Raw genomic sequence first — 22100 nt, 5'->3', positions numbered from 1 at the left:
ATTGTATACATTGGCATTATATCTCATTATCTGATTGAGGGATGCTCATTTGCTGTGTGAAATCATACAGAGTTCTGTCAGTACGTATATGACTTTCGCTGGGCAAGTGAAAACAGTGTGGCTTTACTGCGTCAATTATGCAGGATTTCTGTGTAAAAAAGGCTACAGACATGCTAAAACTGCAAAACCCTAAGTAATCGAGTAGTTTATCTTTTGATGCTGAGTTCCAAAGTGTTGTATGTTACATGTGATGTGACCTTAAAAGATGTGTCACATCTCAAGGGCTTCATCAGTTCATGCTCAAAGACTAGGTGGGACACACATCAATCAGACTAAATAGGACAGTTTGACCCCAGTGTGACATCATGACTTGGTATATTATATAGAGTGCATTTGTCAAATAATGTAATCACCCTTATTTCTAACATGTACTTTATATGCAATTACATCGCAGTTTGGCAGGTCGGACCCGTGGTTGGGGACCCCTGCATTGCAGCAATAATTCATCATTCATGTCAAATCTTAGTATTTGATTAGTTCTGTTGTACTATTAACAGGTTAACTTCTTTTTACACTTGTATGGCAGTTCAGAATGTTGAAATCTTACTTTAAAATGCCATTAACATTAATGAAAGGTTTTTTGATGATGAAATGTGGAACATTATTATTATTATTTCTATTATGTACTATGAGATAAATTCCATTATTTTGTACCTGAGTGGTTCTACTGTAGTTACATTAGGCACAAAACACTTTTTCCTCTTTCATATTGTATATGCATGTATGGCTCACCTCCAAAAGACCCCTTTTTCTATGCAAGCAGAGGTGGTAAAAATAGTAAAAGGTAACCTTTTAGCCTTTAATGTGCTTTAATTCAATGCGTGGAGTTGTTTTGTACCAGCAGTTTACTAATGCAGCTCATTTTTTTGAGCGAACTCTTCAATTATTCACTCATTATGCTGCTGGGGCTGAAGTGTATCACAGTGTGTCCTGGAGTGAGACACAGACATCCATTAGGCTATCTTTCTCTATCAGTACTGTCCCCCTCATGGAATAATGCTCCATTGTTGGGTCTCAGCAAAGCACAACCACTTTGCCTCCTGGATGCTTGCGCTTCATACTTCCAAAGTGTCTAAAAACAGACCAGAGATGGGAAACAGTCAGAGAGTAAGGCACTCAGATCCAGTGAGCAGCCTTAAGGCTTATATAGGAGCCTCGCATGAGTTGGGCATATGAATCACAAAGTCATTCTGTCTCGCCGCTAGGCTCGCTCTCTGTTTTGATTTAAATGTCATTGAAAGTAGTGGTGAAGTTTGCTGCATCACAATAGAAGGAGTTACATGCAATACATGTTTTTAAAGTACTGGATACAATATAATATATACCTGCACAATCCAATGAGGAGGGCTCTACCAAATAATCTATCTCTACCGAAGTAATTAATTGAACAATGTTTATGCTGATGGTTACGGTGGTATAAAACTGCAATGTATCATAATGAGTGACAGAAGAGCGTGAGTTTATACTAGTTTATATTATAAACTAAAAACAACTGCAGGAGCATAGATTCTCCTCTTACCTCCATGAGTTGCTTTCATGATTGTAAACTTCTATTGTTTTTAAATCAGTGACACCGTCAGAGCCCCCAGCGGCCAGCAAAGCACCCTCAAACACCACAAGGGACACCTTAAACACACCACATGAGAGTCTTAACTAACAATAATGTTTCCTCCACCACATTCTATAGGTGGTAAAACAATAAAAACAGAGGTCCCATGTGCATCCACTCACATTGTCTCTCTTGCTTCTCAAGCGTTTGACAGGAGTCCACCTGATGGTGTCCGGGTTGAAGCGCTCCACTGTGCACAGATTCAATCCGAGGTCGTCTTTGCCCCCGGCCACGTAGATGTGCCCAAGGTACACGGTGCAGCCTGCGTTCTCTCTGGGAGTGGACATATGGCCACATATTGACCAGGTGCCATCTTCAGGGTTGTATTTCTCCACTGTGAAAAATTAAGAAAGCATATACAGTATTAGTATAGATTATACATAACACGCCTGCTTCACACCGGCCCGCACTAGGGATTGAACACAAGATGTTCCTATGGGAGTCGAGAGTACTGAACGCTCAGCTAAAAGCCCGGACTGTCAGTCAAACATTCAGCGCAGCTCTTAAACATAGGGAGTGATGCCTGGCTGGCATCCGTCGCATATAGATATATATATGATATTAAGATAGATGATGGCTGCACTCCGGCCTAGTTCAATACCACCCTCAGCCATCTCTGTGTGGAGTTTGCATATTCTCCCGATGCATGCGTGGGTTTTCTCCGGGTACTCCGGTTTCTTCCCACATTCCAAAAACATGCTAGGTTAATTGGCGACTCCAAATTGCCCTATGATTGGCTGGCAACCAATCCAGGGTGTACTCCGCCTCCCCGAAGACAGCTGGTATAGACTCCAGCACGCCCCGCGACCCTCGTGAGGATAAGCGGTATAAAATGAATGAATGAATGAATGAATGAATGAAGATAGATTATTATAGATAATATCAGTTTGGGCTAAGTTCACCATGTCATACATACTAGCTACTTCTCAAATACAATAATGCAGCTAAAATATATAAAATTCCTCCCAAATAGGCAAAAATACAACTCTATTCATGTTTCTAATCTTTATCTTTAAATGGAAAAAAAAGCAGACCCTGAACTTGACCTAAATAGGTTGTGGGAAATCTATGGGCCTGCACTTCTCAGAGACAGAAATAGTCAAAATGGGTGGCAGCAGGACATACTAACTCCCGTCTATCTTTGGCAAAGTCAGAGGCTATTTGTGTGTGTATGTATGTGAGATTGTGTCTGTGTGACCGTGACCAAAAGCTGTCAAACTATGCAGATGTGTTGTAAAGTACAAAATAATAACGTTAGATGGCTTTTGGCATCCATTCTTGAAAATCATTGCAAAGTATCTGCTGTACCTCCAGCCATATTCCAGATGTCAATGGGTAGTGTGTGTCCAGTCGTTCCTCGCCACATTGCTCGATCACGGTTTTTCAAACATAGTAATTAATAATTCATGCTGTTTAGTGGTTGAATATGGCCTATTTGTCATAGATAAATATGCATATTGAAGCAAATATTATGTATTTTTCACCTAAATTCATCTTTGTGAGTAGACTTGTCAGGATATCAGATATTTTGATAATTGTGGTACAAAGTATCATCAATATTCAATATGATCGCAGCATTTTTGAGACAATGTTTTTCATTCATTTTAGTCATGAGAGGTGTCAGTCACATTTGAACCAGTGTACCGATTACATGTGTGATACATTAGCTCAACAGACTGTTTTCTTTATATTGACCGACCAAACATTGACTGTCGGTACAAGGGTAGCGCTGCCCGAGCACCTCCATCGGTACTTTTTGTTCACGTATTCTGGCTCATTATCCTGTAAGCTAGTACATTTGTTGTCTAGTCACATGTTGTACCTGAGTTGAGCGTCAAATCGCCATCATTGCCTCCAATCACATACAAGCGATCATTCAGCACAGAGGCCACAGCTCTGTTGCGTCTCGTCAGCATCGGCACTTGCTTGCTCCATGCGTTCATTTTTGGATCGTACCTGCAGCGACAAAACAAAGAACACAACACCTTTTCACCACCTACTTTGTTAGTCATCACCATGTGATTTTTATGTCTTCAACTCTGTTATATAAGGTGCTTTTAAGGAAAGTCAGAGAGAATAGTCTGGTAACAGCTGCACCCACATAAATGACACAGTCTTTAATAATAATAATATTGAATTTGATGTACAGTTTATTAACACAGTCCCACAGTACCTCTCCACAGTATTCATGGCGGTTATCCCATCATGTCCTCCAATAGCGTACAAGTATCCGTCCATCGCCACCACGCACACTCCACTGCGGGGGCTATCCAAGGGTGCTACATCTGCACTCCAGATGTCTGCATCTGGGTCATACCTGCCAGGGTAGGGGTCAGGGTGTCGAAGGGTTGATAGGGAGACAAAATCAGTTGTTCTCTTATTCTTTTTGATGAAGTTCTCTGGGCTTCACGGCGGATGAGTGGTTAGCGTGCAGACGTCACAGCTAGTAGACCCGGGATCAATTCCACACTCAGCCATCTCTGTGTGGAGTTTGCATGTTCTCCCCGTGCATGCGTAGGTTTTCTCCGGGTACTCCGGTTTCCTCCCACATTCCAAAAACATGCTAGGTAAATTGGTGACTCCAAATTGTCCATAGGTATGAATGTGAGTGTGAATGGTTGTTTGTCTATGCCCTGTGATTGGCTGGTGACCAGTCCAGGGTGTACCCCGCCTCGTGAGGATAAGCGGTATACAATGAATGAATTTCTTTTCAGTGCTTTGGAGTAGAGTTTTTTTTTTGTGCAGCTGTGAGAGTAATTTCCACTCAGTCACCCTGAGATTGACTGGCAAGAATTTTGCCCCATGGACAACTAGCATTAGCTCTAGAAAACAGAGCTTAAAGTGTCAGGAAACCCAATGGTCTGTCTCATTACACTTCTGTTCATTGGGCAAAGTTTGGTAGAGATGGAGTCATGCAAGCCTTTACGATGCCACCACAGCACTGCAATCTGCCTTCAGGGATAAGTACAGCTCAGATGATGGCAGGCTGGAGTGGGTTTTTCCCAACTGTGGGGTCATCAATGCTCATTTCGTCAAGAAGTGCCTCTCTGTGGGAACTGGAGAGTAGCCAACTCCTTTGAACTATCTGATAGTGTGGGTGGCTCCCACACTATCAGATAGTATCAGATAGTGATGACCTTATAGTCAATATAAATGTGTGTGTGTGTGTCCTTGTACTCTTGTCCCTAAAAACTCATGTTGAGTACAGGGTCACAAATAATTTCTGCCTTAACGCTGACCTCTGGTGTTCAGTAACATGTATAGCAACAGCCATGTTTCTTTGTTTTTGTACAGGATATTGAAGGAGGATGGGACTTGAGGGGAGTGTGACGACATTAAAGGAATGTTTGTATGGAGGACCAAAACTGCCAAAATAATACATAAATAAATAAATAAAAGTGGAAATAAAAACAAAAATGAAAAAAAATGAAAAAATTTAATACAAAAAATAAATATAAATGGAAATAAAAACAAAAATATATTTTTTTATTTATTTATGTATATATTTTTTATTTTAGTTATTTTTAGTTATTTATTTATTATTTTGGCAGTTTTGGTCCTCAGAAATGCAGAAGGAAAAACTATTCAAATGAGGGGGCGGTCCTAAGTGTGTCTTGGGTTGAACTGTTCGCCTATTGGTTGATCGACATGTGAGTGCGAAAATCGACTAGGTATGCCTGCAAACAGCCACAGCAAGAGGAAGTCACCACACCACTCTCGTCCGATTCGTCCGAAGTTGAAGCTTGTGAAAGCAGAAAGTAAAGAAAGAGTCAACACACCTGAACTGGAATTAAGTAAAAGCGTAACACATCAGCTGTTTCATACTTAGCACGTTCCAAATCATCCAAGCGATTGGCAGCGTCCCTGAGAAGCTCGGACACCGACTTCCTGGTGGACCCCGCCATTATTGTCCCGGTAAATGTATACTCCCTGTATACTTCCTCTTGCTGTGGCCGTTTGCAGGCATACCTAGTCGATTTTCGCACTCACATGTCGATCAACCAATAGGCGAACAGTTCAACCCAAGACACACTTAGGACCGCCCCCTCATTTGAAAAGTTTTTCCTTCTGCATTTCTATGAGGACCAAAACTGCCAAAATAATAAATAAATAAATAAACAAAAGTGAAAATAAAAACAAAAATGAAAAAAATATACAAAAATTAAATACAAAACATAAATATGAATGGAAATAAAAACAAAAAAATATATATATACATAAATAAATAAAAGCAAAAATAAATACAAAAATAAAAAACAAGATTCAAAAATTAAAAAAATATATATTTTTGTTTTTATTTCCATTTATATTTATGTTTTTGTATTTAATTTTTTGATTTTTTTTTCATTTTTGTTTTTATTTCCACTTTTATTTATTTATTTATTTATTATTTTGGCAGTTTTGGTCCTCCATATGTTTGAAGCATGCAACCCTATTTTTAAAGAGGACCTATTATGCGTTTCCACTTTTCTGACCTATAAATGTTGTTAGAATGTATTCTCGTGTTAAACAATGCCAAAGTTTCAGATAATGAGGTTTGCACATTTGGAAGTTGGTCCAGAAAGAAGTTTGGCATGGCTCTGAACGGTCGCTTTCAGAGAGTCTTTTCTAAAATCCCATAAGTAAGTCAGAGGTCTCCAACCAGTAACCAGAGCTACCAGTAGCTCCTAACCACTTTTAAAGTACCTCTCCAAAGGGTTTATTCATTTATTATGAACTCCTATACTGACACAATTAGAAAATGGGGTTCGGCAGTTGTCTGGAAGTCCCTGAGAGCATTTGGGAGTGTGACCAATCACAGGCTGTGGGTGGAATAAATTAAAACAGACTGTTCTGGAAAGTTGAAGATTTTGGAAGATCTAAAAACCTTTTTGTAGCTCCTCTATAGGAGTCCACAGCTCAATATAATGGGCCAAAAATGAGCATAATAGGTGCCCTTTAATACTATACTATACTATACTATACTATACTATACTATACTATACTATACTATACTATACTATACTATACTATACTATACTATACTATACTATACTATACTATACTATACTATACTATACTATACTAATACTATACTTTAAAACATTCAAACTCAGATGATAAGACAGTGGGTCCACAAGAACAAGTCACAAAATCACAAAGCAACGCAGGTGTGTTTATTGTGGCCTCCCCTACTCCTAGAATTTTTAATTCTCACCCCAGGAATTAAAAACATTTTATGCTGTTTTGACTTTAAACATAACCAAAGTTACTTGGGCAGGTTTGTTTTTTCTTCCCACCTCCAGATTAAATCCATCCAAGTGAATAAAACAAGCCAAATAAAATGTTCCCATTGCTCCACACACGTTTTTGAAAAGCAGCAGCTTACCTCTCTACATTGCTGTAACACCTGACGTTGTCCTCTCCACCGACTGCATAGATTTTGCCATCCAGGGTCCCCACAGCCATGTTGCCACGCGGGTTAACCATATGAGCGGCTGTCCTCCACTCGTTAAACTCAGTAGAGAACTGTTCGACCAGACAAGAGGGATCATCCTTGGTCCATCCACCCACTGTTAAACAAAACAGCAAATGTTTTATTACATTTGTCAATAATGATACAAAGCAAAACTAAACAAAAACAAAGGGGCATCAGACAGTTTTAAACAATACAAACATAAACTACTCTAAAATTAGTACACCGATATTATATATTATTATATATATGGTTTAATAGTAGATGTAACATTTATCCACACCTTTTATACAGAACTCCGAGTCCCATAGCATTGAGCAATGCATTTCAAACAGGCACTGCAAGGCCTCAATTAGGGCTCTAATAATATGCAGGAAATTGTTGTGTTCAATTTTGTCCCCTAATTCTGTGTTGGTTTACAGAACAGAACCGTGGAAAAATTGGGAGAAAATGCCTGGCTAGTGACATTTAAACACGAATGTGGCAAGCTGTATTGACTGGTTGCCATGGTGACCCCCAGGAAAGCACTGTTATGAAGTGAAACCAACATACTGGCAAGTCTCTGGAGCTCGGCTACTAGGCTAGAAACAGATTTATTATTTGTAACAACTATCACTTTGTTTTTATGAAGGTGTTGGAGAGAGCATTCTGACAAAATGCAGCGCCAGGTGCTCCTCTCATCAGGATGAAGCTGAATGTCTCCCTCAATGGAAACTAGCCAGCTGGCGCCATCATGACATTAACCTGTGTTGAATTCCCTCCTATATACTGTATATATGTCTGGGATACAGTATTTCACTCATTCGTAAAAAATACAATAGTTCTGTTTCACTGACCCATAAACATCATCTCAGTGACGACATCCTTCTGGGGTAGTTTACTTTGTGGTGTGCTGTGGCAGGGAGTGCCACCTTTGCCATCCGTGATCACCATGTCACGAGATTGTGGCTCCTTGATGGCTGCCCTGCAGAGACATAAGCTTATGAATGAAACAGTAAGCAATGATTCAACAACTGTGAAACAATTGTTTTTAAAAGGTAATACTGTTCAGTTTCATCACATAGGTATTAAGTGTTTATTATTGTGGTTGTAGTTTGCAGTGTTGTGGAACGACTCTGTATCCTTTTAATATTTTGCTCACAAAATTAACTTATTCGGTCCCGGACATTTTTCAAAAGCCCTCCCACTCTGGACCGGCCATTTTTGATGATTTTGACAGATTTTTCAAGGCTATATACACATGGTATATACCAAACGAAAGATTAGACTCTCATCTTCCATCAGAAATTCATCAGAAAGTCTTTTTCCGTTCTTTAGTGATTGGTAGTAGAACATTGGTAAGTTTCAACATAATATCAGTCGTCAACAAAATCATAAATTTCACTTTGACACAAATTTTTCCATCTATATTTAGCTACATTGTCTAAACACACCACAACATAAACAACACTAAAAATGGTTGTTTTACGTAAAAATAGCCATTATTTACATATCAAAACATGTAAATATGATCCAGTGCAATTATACACAGCTGGAAACTCCAAAGGTGATCAAAAACATTTTATAATAATAATAATAATAATAATAATAATTAAAAAATAAAAAAACAAAAAGCGAATAAACTATGACGATATATTTTATCTCATTATGGATAAAAAGTGCATACGGGACTTCATTAAATTAAAGCCTAACCCCAAAAAAGTAAAGTAAAAGAAGCTCAAAAAGGATTCTACATAACTTGATCATTCTGAAAGCCGAAGATAATAAATAAATTCCCTTTTAGATTACCGTCTGTAGAGTTGCAATTCATTTAAAGTCAAGGTGATTTTGTTCATTTGCTCTTCTATTGACATCATACCAAGCTTCCATTAGTATGTACAATAAAAACTGGAGTCCCTTACCCTTGCTCATTGTACACACCCATGTTTATCTCCTCAATATGTTGCTCAGGGTCAACAGGGTGTTCACAGCACCTTCAGTCTGCACCTCTGACCACAGTCCAACACAGTTTTGTACCCAGAGTAACCTAGAAAAAAACCCCCTCCCCTCTAAACAACACCGCCCACCCCAAGTGATTCACTCCACATCACTGCAGTTTGAAACCTAAGACTCCTCTAACACATTCAAATTGTCAACTGTCACACTGTAGAAATTGTTGACATGCTTTCACATTTAGATAAGACTTCATCTGTTGCTTCGACACTATGGTTAGTTTAGACCAGGGATGGTCTAAAGGGATGTCCTTGAAGGTCTCTTTTACACTATGCCGGGTCTAAGCTACAAAGTAATAATAGGGACACACTGAAAAGAAAAATAAAATGTCGTGTCTTTCTGGATTAACATAAGGACAGTTTGGGAGCTTGTCAAGTTACATATTTATAATTTACCATTTAAATTTAAATAATAATGTGTTTTTCAGTCATCCCTCATTGTATTGCAATTATTTGCAATCGTGATAAGTGAAATTCCGCAAAGTAGGATTCCTTCTGTATAAATTTAGGATTTTTAAAGCATAGAAAACCTGTTTATGACCTGCTAAATATGGCTTTTAACATTATTAGACACCTCTGGACATGAAATAACACCCACATAGTCAGCTTTACACAGCCTTGAATAAAACTCATGCTCATGTGTGCAATAAATGTGTTCCGGCTGTGTGAACAGGAAGTGTGGAGTTTTAGTTTGCCACAACAGTAGCCCACATTATTACTATGACTTTTTCTTTTCCTTTTTTTCCGTTGACTGAAAATTACGTTCATGGCATGAGCTCCGATGTTGATGACATTGTCAACTGGAACTGGGATCGGTGAGACTCCCTGAAATGAATTGAAAAATGTACAAAGACAGAATATGAGCTTAAAGAGGAGCATCTCTGAGATCCATGAGGAAAATAGAGCTCCGTGCAAAGATATTGATAAGGTACTACAGGATGATAACGCTGCCTTGTGCGAGGCTCTCAAGAAAGAGAAAGAAGCAAAGGAAAAAAAAAACATTGCACAAGTGATGAATACAATGGACAAGATGGATACTGAAGTCATTGACCACTCACCCATTGACCACTAATCTAATCAGGAGTGTAATGAAATATCAATATATCCGACTATCATGGTATTTAAACACATCCCCAAAACATGCATGCTAGGTTAATTGCCGACTGTAAATTGTCCATAGGTATGAATGTGAGTGTGAATGGTTGTTTGTCTATATGTGCCCTGTGATTGGCTGGCGACCAGTCCAGGGTGTACCCTGCCTCTCGCTCAAATACAGTTGGGATAGGCTCCAGCATACCCGCGACCCTCGTGAGGAGTGGCATAGAAAATAGATGGGTGGATGGATTTAAATTGTCATAACTTCCTCCCTCCCATATGGAGCCCCTGGACAATAGCATGAATTATGTCCCATAATTTAGGTCCATAAATTAGGTACCATAATAAATACATGGAGAGATTTACATGTGGTGATTTCACTCCAGGATGATGGGTATCGCAGTCGGAGATACTGTAGATGCAGGTTGACATCAAAATTTGACAACAAAAGGGACTTGTATTCACAAGGACATTGCTGCTATTTCTCTGCAGATTTTGGATCAAAACAATCTAAGTTCTGGCAGGTCTGGCAAATTATGATACATACTGATTTCATATATATTTCTACATTTTGTCATTAAATGTTTTGCATTATTAAATGTGGATGGAGGGAAGGGGGGAGTTACTGTTATTAAAATACATTTTGCAGTGATTTCATAATTCTTAATTACAAAAAAAATACATGCAAACATAACCTAGCTAGGAACAAAAATATTAACGCCATTTCTTCTCTGGCTGACTTATTCTTTCAGCCTTCAGCTAGATCTGTCAGTTGACAGTGGATGAATGACAATGACTCACATTTGAAGGCGTTAAAAAAAGCTAATAATGCGTGTTTCCAAAGTATGAAAAAGAACTTAAACCTAGCAGTTATTGAGTCATTCTGTCAAGCGTCTGTTACCATTTTAGGTAAGATAGTTTTTTTCAGCTGTAAGTCTGGTCTCTCTTACCCAAGTCTGTCAGCTACTATTTGTCATTTTGAAGTTTGTATGACAACCTGCTTTGCATCACAGAAAGCTGAGTTATATCTGCTCTGTGGAAACACCATCAATGACTCATCTCATGGTGGTCAAGACTCTACTGAGATGCCTTATTATCCTCTATGTGGATATAGCTTGTTCAAATACTGTATATGGTAAACTCTATATAGTCTAGGACATCAAACAACAATACATTTGAAATAAAACTGACCTTGACGCACCAGGCAAAGAAAAGATACAGTAGATCCCTATGATTTTCCAGCAAGAAATGGCAGAGATTTTCCCCTGGGTCCCCTCTCTGTGATGATCCAAGTTTGCCCTCCCTGAATCAACACCAAAACACTTTGGCTGGCAACTTTCATTTGGTCACTTTATGAGCTGCTTTTACCCACCCTCTCGCACACATTCAACTGTGAAAGGCCTAATTTTCCAGAGGTCAAGGGGTTTATTGAAGGTTGGGAGTATGAAAGAACTGCTGACAGGCAGCAGCTGCTTCATATTAAGTGACTTTGGTCCTCAACGATATAGAAACATTGAAACTGTACAATTTTTATTGTTAACATTTGATTTAATCACTTTTAATAACTCCAGGCTGTCACTTAGCTATTTTCAAATGTGGTATTTTTAAAGATGTAGTATAAATACATTAAAAGCACAAATGAAGTTCAAGGCAAGCTGCTGATCATGCACAGAAGCTGGTGCAAAGTAGCTGATAGATATTTTATGAGAACAGGTGGATGGTCCATTTTTGTCCCTGCAACTGCCTATTTCATCATGTTAAATGATGTAAGCTATCAGGGTCGGTCTCCTGAAGGGGGTGACGACACTCTGAGGGTCGTGACGCACAGACTACAGTGATTTGCAGCTATAACCAAAAAAATATATATACAGAGAACACATTCAATAAACAGCGGAAACGTTGTTGAATATTAAAAACAATGAACAATGAACCGGCCGTGCCAATCGTGTTACATTTTGATCGATACCAAACCATGACCCTGTATCGAACAGTTCGATACAGATAATCATATTGTTCTCTCCCTGATAGTAAGGTAATAAGGCCAGTCCTGTGTGTGATATGCATATTTAAGCAAATTGTACTTATTCCTGGCCTAAAGTAAGCCTTTAAAGCATAAAAGCATAAGCATAAAGCATAAAAATGGCTAAATAACCATACTAAATGCTCAAGCAAGGGTTTTATTTAGGTCTTACAGGGAAATATTTACTCTTATTCAGTAGACTATATTGGGTAATACAAGTAAGGCATAAGGGGCTGCACGACGGTCGAGTGGTTAGCGCGCAGGCCTCACAGCTAGGAGACCGGAGTTCAATTCCACCCTCGACCATCTCTGTGTGGAGTTTGCATGTTTTCGCCGTGCATGCGTGGGTTCTTCCCAGGGGCTCTGGTTTCCTCCCAAGTTAATTGCCGACTCTAAATTGCCCATAGGTATGAATGTAAGTGTGAATGGTTGTTTGTCTATATGTGCCCTGTGATTGGCTGGCGACCAGTCCAGGGTGTACCCCGCCTCTCGCCCAAAGACAGCTGGGATAGGCTCCAGCACCCCCTCGACCCTCGTGAGGATAAGCGGTAGAAAAAGGCAGAATGCAGGAACTACGTTGTCCAGAAAAAAACAATAACAAGGAACTGCAAAGAAGCTTATTTATATATATTATGTCTTATTGCTCTTATTATATGTACTATATTGTATAATACAAATGTAAAGGTGACTATGAAAGTGTTGTTTCATATCTTGTTTCATATGTTTCTATGCCATCACAATGAAAATACGTGCTTATCATGGTTGGTTCTGAAATCAATTACCGGTAACCGTGATAAACAAGGGATTACTGTACATCATGTTTGCATTATCGCTTATGGGGGAAATAATTCAAATTGTACTCCTGGAAACAATTGGGATTCAGAGTCTGTGAGTCAATTTTAAGATGACTGTATCACGATCAGAAGCACTGCCAGGAATTCCGAACCCCATGAAAAAAAACACTTTGGGTCACCATATCTCTCAGTTATTTAACTAATTTAGTGATTGATTTTTAGTGCACCCTCAACCTTAATAGGCACCAGCTGTACCATTACATTACCAGGGACTGACAGGTGAGTGGGTAAATTCTGACATTCTGTCAATATTTCTGGCAATGAGAGCAACATCATCTCTTTTTTCCTTTCGTGTTCGTGCTCTATGCCTTACAGCAAGGATGTGCATCCTTTGCTCATTTGCCTAGTATGCACCCCCTTGTTTAAAACGGGGGCTCCCATGGATCTTGTAAAGAGGGCCGTCCTTGACTGTAATCCAACTAAATATCCTATGTATTACTGTGCAGGAAGCAACCGTCATGAATCATTTTTCATTTAATGGCAGTAAATTCAATAGCATATTACACATATTAACCTCAAAAGTTAAGCCTTGGGGAATTTGCCAGGAGCCACATACTGTATGTATAAATGTAAGACTTTCCATCAAGTGTTGAATCTTTTTATACGTGTGTTAATAATGCACGGGAGGTTGTCAACATTCAATCGAAAAAAGTCGCGAGTTGAGACAAGAAAATGCATGTAAAACCCTCCCTACTCACATGATGTCAAGAAGTGGACCCCATCATCAATTCAAAGAGGAACAAGTGATGTAATGTGTCTAACAGTATGGCGGTCATGTGAGGCACATGGGCGCTTTAAGGTGTCTCGCATACCAGAGAGCTGCGAGCTCGTGGTCCAGCCAATGAAACTCTAGACTTTCTTCAGCTGTCCACACAGCCGACTCGCCAACTGTATTTCATAACAATAAAGCGTGGCGCCAATGTAAGTGATCTTCAAACTTAACATGTCATGAAAAAGTCATTCCCTGGAATGTATCAGGTGGCGGCGGACAGTGAATGCTGCTTTAGTATTTGGGTTGCTGGGGGATTTTGGCAGACTCATTAGGTGGGGGAGAAGAGTTTCCCCATAGAAAGCTGTGTTGATGTAAGTGTTTACTCGTGTTTACTCATGTATTGTATGCAATGAACTGTAACGACATACAACACAGATTTACAGCATTGACCTTTCTAATTTATCAGGATTCATTCCCCACCATTGCAGGCGCTGCTGAATAATTGAAGGACTTTAATGAAGAAGGCAGTATGAAAAACATAAGCGATTATTTCCAAGACAAGCATGTCTGTCCCTGGCCATCCCGCAGTGTTGCTTCATATGGCGAGATCGTGACAATATAAATGTAGCTGTGGCCTTCAACAACCTTTTATCACACCCACACACCATGCGCTGCACATTTTAAAAGGTAAGCAAAGTGCTGATGGAGAGATTCTAAACTGTATGAAGAAGTAAGACCATTGCAGGCAGAGACATGACCAATGACTAGTGGCATTTAATACTTTATGGATACCAAAATCCACTTTGTAGGCTGTATATCAAAAAGCACATGCTCGCTGTTACTTGCTTTTTACATTCCTCCAATGACAATGACATAAAAAAAACTCAGAATTCTAATAAAATTGCAGTTGTCTACCACAGGAAAATCACATTTGTAATCTTTTTAAGCATTTAATTGTACTATTTGAAACCCGGTATGGGTACTCCGGTTTCCTCCCACATTCCAAAAACATGCTAGGTTAATTGGCGACGCCAAATTGTCCATCGGTATGAATGTGAGTGTGAATGGTTGTTTGTCTATATGTGCCCTGTGATTGGCTGGCGACCAGTCCAGGGTGTACCCCGCCTCTTGCCCGAAGACAGATGGGATAGGCTCCAGCATGCCCGTGACCCTCGTGAGGAAAAAGTGGTAGAAAATGAATGAATGAATGAATGAATGAATGAATGAAACCCGGTATCATATAAGAAGACCAATAATGTTAGATGGTAAAGTTAATAGTATTGTCTCTTGTTGAGCTTTACAAAGTGTTTGACTGTAAGTATTTAATGCTTATTATAGATGTTACATGTAACATGCATCTTAGATGTGTATTGAATTGTTACATTTGGAGGTGTTCAAAAAAGGCATGTCATATTGCTAATGCTAATCGCTAGCACCCATATAGGATTAGCATCAAGCTGGGGCATTTGTTTAGATGTATTATGTTTATATTGAGTGACATATTATTTAGTATCTTCTCTAAGTTATGATTGACATGCTTTATTTCTGTATGTTCAGTTTACAAAGAAGTTATTGACGTATTTTTTTGCGTGTTGCCCTGCTGAAAAAGATGCTGGTCTTTGTTGGTCTATGCTGGTTTAGCTGGTGGACCATGCTGGTGTATGCTGGTTTATGCTGGGGGACCAGCATAGACCAGCACTGACCAGCATCATTTCCATGCTGCTCTCCAGACCAGCATACCAGCACAAAAACACAACGTATACTGGTCTGGAGACTACCCCAATGTCCTCCTTCAGTACATCAATAAACCCCCTCTTTGGTCTTCCTCCACGCCTCCTACTTGGCAGCTCTAGACGCAGGATCCTTCTACCAATATATTCACTATCTCTCCTCTGGACATGTCCCAACCATCTCAGTCTGGCCTCTCTGACTTTATCTCCAAGGTCTCTAACATGTAATGTCCCTCTGATGTACTCATTCTGATCCTATCCATCCTGGTCACTCCCAATGAGAACCTCAACATTCTCATCTCTGCTACCTCCAGTTCTGCTTCCTGTCTTTTTCCTTAGTGGTACTGTCTCTAGACCAAACAACATGGCTGGTCTCACCACAGTCTTGTATACCTTTCCTTTCATTTTAGCTGAAACTCTTCTATAGCACGTCACACCCGACACTTATCTCCACCCGTTCCATTCAAATTATGTCCATTTCCATTATTCATTCATTCATTCATTCATTTTCTACCGCTTGTCCTCACGAGGGTCGCGGGGGTGTTGGAGCCTATCCCAGTTGTACACCCTGGACTGGTCACCAGCCAATCACAGGGCACATATAGACAAACAACCATGCACACTCACATTCATACCTATGGACAATTTGGAGTCGCCAATTAACCTAGCATGTTTTTGGAATGTGGGAGGAAACCGGAGTACCCGGAGAAAACCCACACACGCACGGGGAGAACATGCAAACTCCACACAGAGATGGCTGAAGGTGGGATTGAACTTGGGTCTCCTAGCTGTGAGGTCTGCGCGCTAACCACTTGACTGCCGTGCAGCCCCATTTCCATTATTTATTGGCCAATTCCATGTGTTAATGAGGAAATCGAAGGGCTTGATGATTGCACTTGCTTGCAATCTTGCGTCACTGTGGTTCTGCCATTTTTGGTTACCCTTAACCAAGGGTGGACTGAGACAAAAATTTGGTCCTGGTCTTTTTGGTTCAGACTGGCCCCCAGTTAGGAGCCTATTTGTATGTGGTCAGGGTTGGAATCAAACCTGCATCTGAGATGGTGCAGCACACATCGTTACCCCAATAGAGACTGGGAGGAGGATGGGTGAATTCTACCATTTACATACAAATACAAATAAATACAAAATCAGACTAGCCACACATAATTAGTTCATTTTTGCAAATACAGTGCATTAAAAAAGTTTCCTGTAATACACTAAACTAAACTAGCTCCAAATGTCCTTGTTGTCATGAGTTGGCTGATATAGACTCGGTGATTGTGTGACCTGCATTCCAAGTGAGATCTTTTCAGGTTGCAAAGCTGAAAGTAGTAAAAAAATAAATAACATTCTGTAACTGACACAAAATCCCAGGGGAAACTGATATTGAGGTCAAGCCCAGGTAAAAGGAACCCAGAGGCACCGTAAAACTCACAGCTCTCTACGACTTCACTTGATGACGATCCGGACATAGGATCCGAGATGAACCTAAACACATCTTCACAGGAGGAGGGACTTACAGATGCCAATTTGTCATTTAACCTCTTATCACCATGCATTCTTCATTTCCATCACTATCAATCAGTATAATTTAGACTTTGAACACTTTGCCTATCCAAATAAAAGACAAATGTTGAAGTTATTTCTTCCAAATATAGGTTGATAGTATGGATTGTATGTCACAACAAGCCTCAAAACAGCAATCTATTTTCAATACTGCTTATCCTGTCAGTCAAATCCAGCTAAGTTAAGGTGAAAGGCACAGTAAAGTCTGGACTAGTCGCTGGGAGACTGTAAACAAGAAATACAGAAGGAATTGCTGCACAAAAGTCAACTATGTGAAGCACTACACCATCAATGTGGTCATCATATGGAACCAGTGATGCCTTGTCAAATAAATTATTACTTATTTGCTAGTCCAATATCCTATACAGTATATGTCAAGACAGGATGTGTTGTTGCAATACTAATCTTACCCAATGCTAAAGTCAATGCTGTTGCTCAGTCGGCTGCATCTGCACATCAGAAGACAGCGAATGCAGGTGGGGGCCCCAGCAGCGGTGGATAAACCCACTTTCTATTCCAGTTTTCAGTTAATAATGTGAGAAGACTAGAAATAGATGCATTGCAAAGTATGTACAAAACTTGAGTTGTGGATATCAGCATTTTGTGCATGTTCTGGTAAAACAAGCGTATTGACTTTGTTTGGCTTGAAGTAAGCTATGAAAATAAATGTTTGTAGCTCTTTGTAGCTATTTTCATTTTGTAAAAGGAGCTCTCACAAGAAAAAAACCTTGGTGACTCAGGTGTGATGTGTGATAGAAGAGTTTCAGCTAAAATGAAAGGAAAGGTATCCAAAACTGTGGTGAGACCAGCCATGTTGTTTGGTCTAGAGACAGTACCACTGAGGAAAAGACAGGAAGCAGAACTGGAGGTAGCGGAGATGAGGATGCTGAGATTCTCACTGGGAGTGACCAGGATGGATAGGATCAAGAACGAGTACATCAGAGGAACATTACATGTTAGAGATCTTGGAGATAAAGTCAGAGAGGCCAGACTGAGATGGTTGGGACATGTCCAGAGGAGAGATAGAAATTTTCCAGAAAAGTAAGGAAAGGTATAGAAGTACGTAGAGCTAGGTTTAGTTCTTGTTAAGGGTGTTCACATTTCTGAAACAACTGCGATGTTACAATGCAAACAGCTGGATGTTGTTTTGATATATATTTTTTCCAGTTTCGAGTAATAAATATCATAAATAAATAAAACAAATAAATTAGTAAATTAAAATTTATTACCGCATAAACACACACAAAAGTACAGCAAATGGGTACCATTGAGTATTGGCAGGGTGTTGGCAGTTCCATCCATTCATCATTTATAATTATTTCACAGTTTTTCTGCAAATAAAATGATGATTATTGTCTAGAAAATGTATTTTAAGATATATTAAAAGAGACCTACTATGCTCATTTTCTTTGTATTAAGTGAATGAATGAATGTATTAAGTTCAAATGAATGAAATTATGTCATAATCATGAATGATGTCAAATGATGTCAGTTTTCATTGGTGGTTTATTGTCCTTGATACAACACTGATATCCAAAAAGTCCAACTTGTCAACAAATGCAGTGGCTAATTGAAATTTTACTATGACAACTAATACCTGTATTGATATTATATCATATTATCTTATTTATTCCTCCAAAGAGTGATATTGGAAAAGACCAGCAAACAATAAAACATGACTCAAAGAAGGAAAGCATTTCCGTATTTTTTTTTAAACAGAGCTATGACCCTGATGAGTAAATCTCTCTATCATCCGCTCAGACCTTGAAGAATATATTTTTTTAAAAAAGGTAGGTGTTGTGTGAGGATGCCACAGAGTGACAAATGGAGACACCCACAGAGGCAGACCTTCATGTCAGATCCAACTCCTGCCTGTAAAACCCTCAAGCGAGGATTTACTGAAGATTCCACTTCACCTTGAACACAGTCACTATTTCCTGTCTTGACACCGTCAAGATTACCTGTTCTGATATTATCGTCTGACGACACTCCGGAACTTTTTTCCATCTTTACTTTAGGGTCAATTCCAATGACTTTCATCAGAGTGGAAAAAAACGTCCTAGCAGGGCTGTGGTTTGTTGTTCCATCATTTTGGATTCAAGTTAAAAGGGGCTATATTGACAACATTCCACATTTTCCACAATTTCCTGCGCAAGAATGGATTTTTGCCACTGACCACAACCAAAACAAAACAATAGCCGGTAAAAACACGTTTCAGCACCCACTCATTCTTTCTTTTGCACAGCTCCATCTGAGATTTCACAGAAACAAGCCTGTCCTGGGGCTGTAAAAAAGTTGCGGACCACTACTCTTGTGTAGATTTAAAACTGGTTATAATGTAACTTTCACTCAAAGACTTTTGTACAGTAAAGTTAGATTATTAAGTGTGTGATGATGGATTTCCCCCAGATGGGCCATCATGCATTGCCTGGGTATATTAGCTTCATGTCCACCCAAGGGGAAGAAGGGTAGAGGTCAGCTGTCAGAAAAATAATTCTCACTGTGACAAAAATGAAATGTGACATGGTGCCACGCTTCTTGCAGATAGGTGGTGTGTGCGCATGTGTGTTTGCAGATGATTAATTGCTCAAGTGTGAAAATTGATGTGAAATAAGAGTTGGTTTCCTCCCAACTGTCACTTTCCAGCTCTCAGAAAATGTACAGTAATTCTTTGGTGTTATGTAATTATACTTTTGATCTTCAATTCATAACCATTAAATGGAAAGTGACAATTATTTAGATCTATAGGAATCAAGTGAGTCCATGCAGCTTGTTTTTAGTTCATATAGTTGGCTCATTGAAGAGTGCAAATGCACCAAGTGCATTGTGATATAATAATCAGTCTTCTTCTACCCTCTAGTGGTGAAACTGTGTTACTGTGTTCATGCCATAGGACACAACTAAATGATAAAAATGTGTTTTGAATTAACAAAAGATATATGAAAGATATATGAATTTCATTCATTTATTTTCTGTGCCGCTTAATCCTCTTTAGGATCGTGGGGGTATGCGAGAGACTACCACAACTGACCTTGGGCAAACAACCATTCACACTCACATTCCTACCTATGGACAACTATAAACAAGACCCCAAAATACTTGAACTCCGCTACCTTTTTTGAATCCACCCTTTTTCAACTGAGAACCATCGCCTCAGATGTGGAGGTGCTGAGTCTCATCCCAAAAGCCTCACACTCAGCTGCCAACCGCCCCAGTAAATGCTATAGGTAACAGCCTGATGAGGCCATCAGGACCGCATCATCTGCAAATAGCAGAGTCAAGATCCTAAAGCCCCCAAACTGGACTCCCTCAACACCTTGGCTGCGCCCAGAAATTCTGTCCATAAAAATTATGAACAGAATCGGTGACAAAAGGCAGCCATGGCGGAGTTCAGCTTTCACCAGAAACAGGCACGACTTACTGCTGGTTGTACAAGGAGCGAATGGTACATAGTAGTGTGCCACCAATCCCGTACTCCCGGAACACACCCCACAGGACACTGCAAGGGGAATGGTTGAATGACTTTTCCAAGTCCACAAAGACCAGTTGGGCAAACTCCAATGTATCCTCCAGTTACCTTACAAGGGTGTGGAGCTGGTACAGTATTCCACAACCGGGACGAAAACCACATTGCATCTCTTGTAGTCGAGGTTCGACTACCGGCCATACCCTGGAATAGACTTTCCGAGGGAGGCTGAGAAGTGTTATCACCCTATAGTTGGAACACACCTGTCAATCCAGATGTGACGTCTGGGCTTACACAATGTAGCTCGACCCATACATGCAGGTGCAGGGAAAATGTCTATTTTTATTAATAATACTACCCCTTGGCCCTTCACTTACTCCTTACCCTTAGGTTTTGCATTTTGTGAAGTCTGTTTTCTGAGAATTATACATAGTCCACCAATAATTGACAGAGATATATTTATTGTATTCATCATACAGTATGGATGGTCAGGAAGTGAAGATTTAAACATGGCCATGTGTGGGCAGCACAAAACATTATCCAACTTTATTTAGCTTTTGGAATCTAACCTTGGCAATCAACTTTTTTACTCTATATTTGTTTTTAACATGGGCTGCACGGTGATGTAGTGATTAGCACGCAGGCCACACAGCTAGGAGGAGAACAGCTATTCCAAAAACATGCTAGGTTAATTGGTGACTCCAAATTGTCCATAGGTATGAATGTGAGTGTGAATGGTTGTTTGTCTATATGTGCCCTGTGATTGGCTGGCGACCAGTCCAGGGTGTACCTCGCCTCTCGCCCGAATACAACTGGGATAGGCTCCAGCACCCCCGCGACCCTCGTGAGGATAAGCGGTAGAAAATGAATGAATGAATGAATGTTTTTAGCATGCTAATTGTGTTCATATGTAGCAATACAATGTGGTATCTGTCATAGCAAAGGTAATTACAGCAACTCAGTGGCGGTACATGTTTTTGTTTTTCCTGAGGGAAAATAAATTAGGTGTCTATTTGGGGTATAATGTTTATTTATTAAGAGGAATACAAACTTGCCAACTAATTTGTGTATTAATTAGCATTCTGTCACACACATGATGAATTACAGTAGAGTTGGACCAACAACGCATAAACAGTACGTTAAAGGTTAAAGGTCAGGCTTGATCAAATGAGAACGTGTCAGTTTCTCAGGTGTCACTTGTTGGAGAACAAGAGAACTGGTAGTATCGCATCACATGGAAGGATAACCTGACAAGACAACAGGTAGGATCTCTGGCTTTGGTGTTACAGCAAAACGGGTTGAAAAGTTACTTAAACCACTTACTTTTGTGGTCGAAACGGCATTTAAGGCATTGATTGAGTTGAACCTCTTTGTTCTAAAAATACAAAAGGGGTGTCAAACATGCGGCCTGCGGGCCAAATGTAGCCCGCAGGACACTAGTTTGAGGCCCCCGCCTTGATATGAAAGTTTAATGTTAGTGTGGCCCGCACAAGTTTGATATGGATGCTGTATGGTATCATGTACGCAGAAAAAATTATTACG

General features: G+C 39.7%; 1 protein-coding gene across 1 annotated transcript; it reads right to left on the bottom strand.

Moving 5' to 3' along the window:
* Positions 1-723: 723 nt before the first annotated feature.
* On the bottom strand, positions 724-9125 carry LOC131127760 (uncharacterized). Its single transcript, XM_078789671.1, has 8 exons — positions 9026-9125; positions 7961-8088; positions 7038-7221; positions 3843-3986; positions 3492-3625; positions 1792-2003; positions 1580-1686; positions 724-1132 (listed from the first exon to the last, which is right to left on the bottom strand). Exons 1-8 carry the CDS (start codon positions 9046-9048, stop codon positions 1075-1077), a joined length of 990 nt encoding a protein of 329 aa, XP_078645797.1. The 5' UTR covers positions 9049-9125; the 3' UTR covers positions 724-1074.
* Positions 9126-22100: the final 12975 nt, after the last annotated feature.

This window comes from Doryrhamphus excisus, linkage group LG3 (assembly GCF_037039965.1).
Source record: "Doryrhamphus excisus strain RoL-2023G ecotype Guam linkage group LG3, RoL_Dexc_Guam_v1.1, whole genome shotgun sequence".
In the NCBI taxonomy this organism is placed as follows: domain Eukaryota; kingdom Metazoa; phylum Chordata; class Actinopteri; order Syngnathiformes; family Syngnathidae; genus Doryrhamphus; species Doryrhamphus excisus.
Note: the sequence above shows the minus strand (reverse complement) of the source record. Positions and strands in the feature narration are given on the sequence as shown.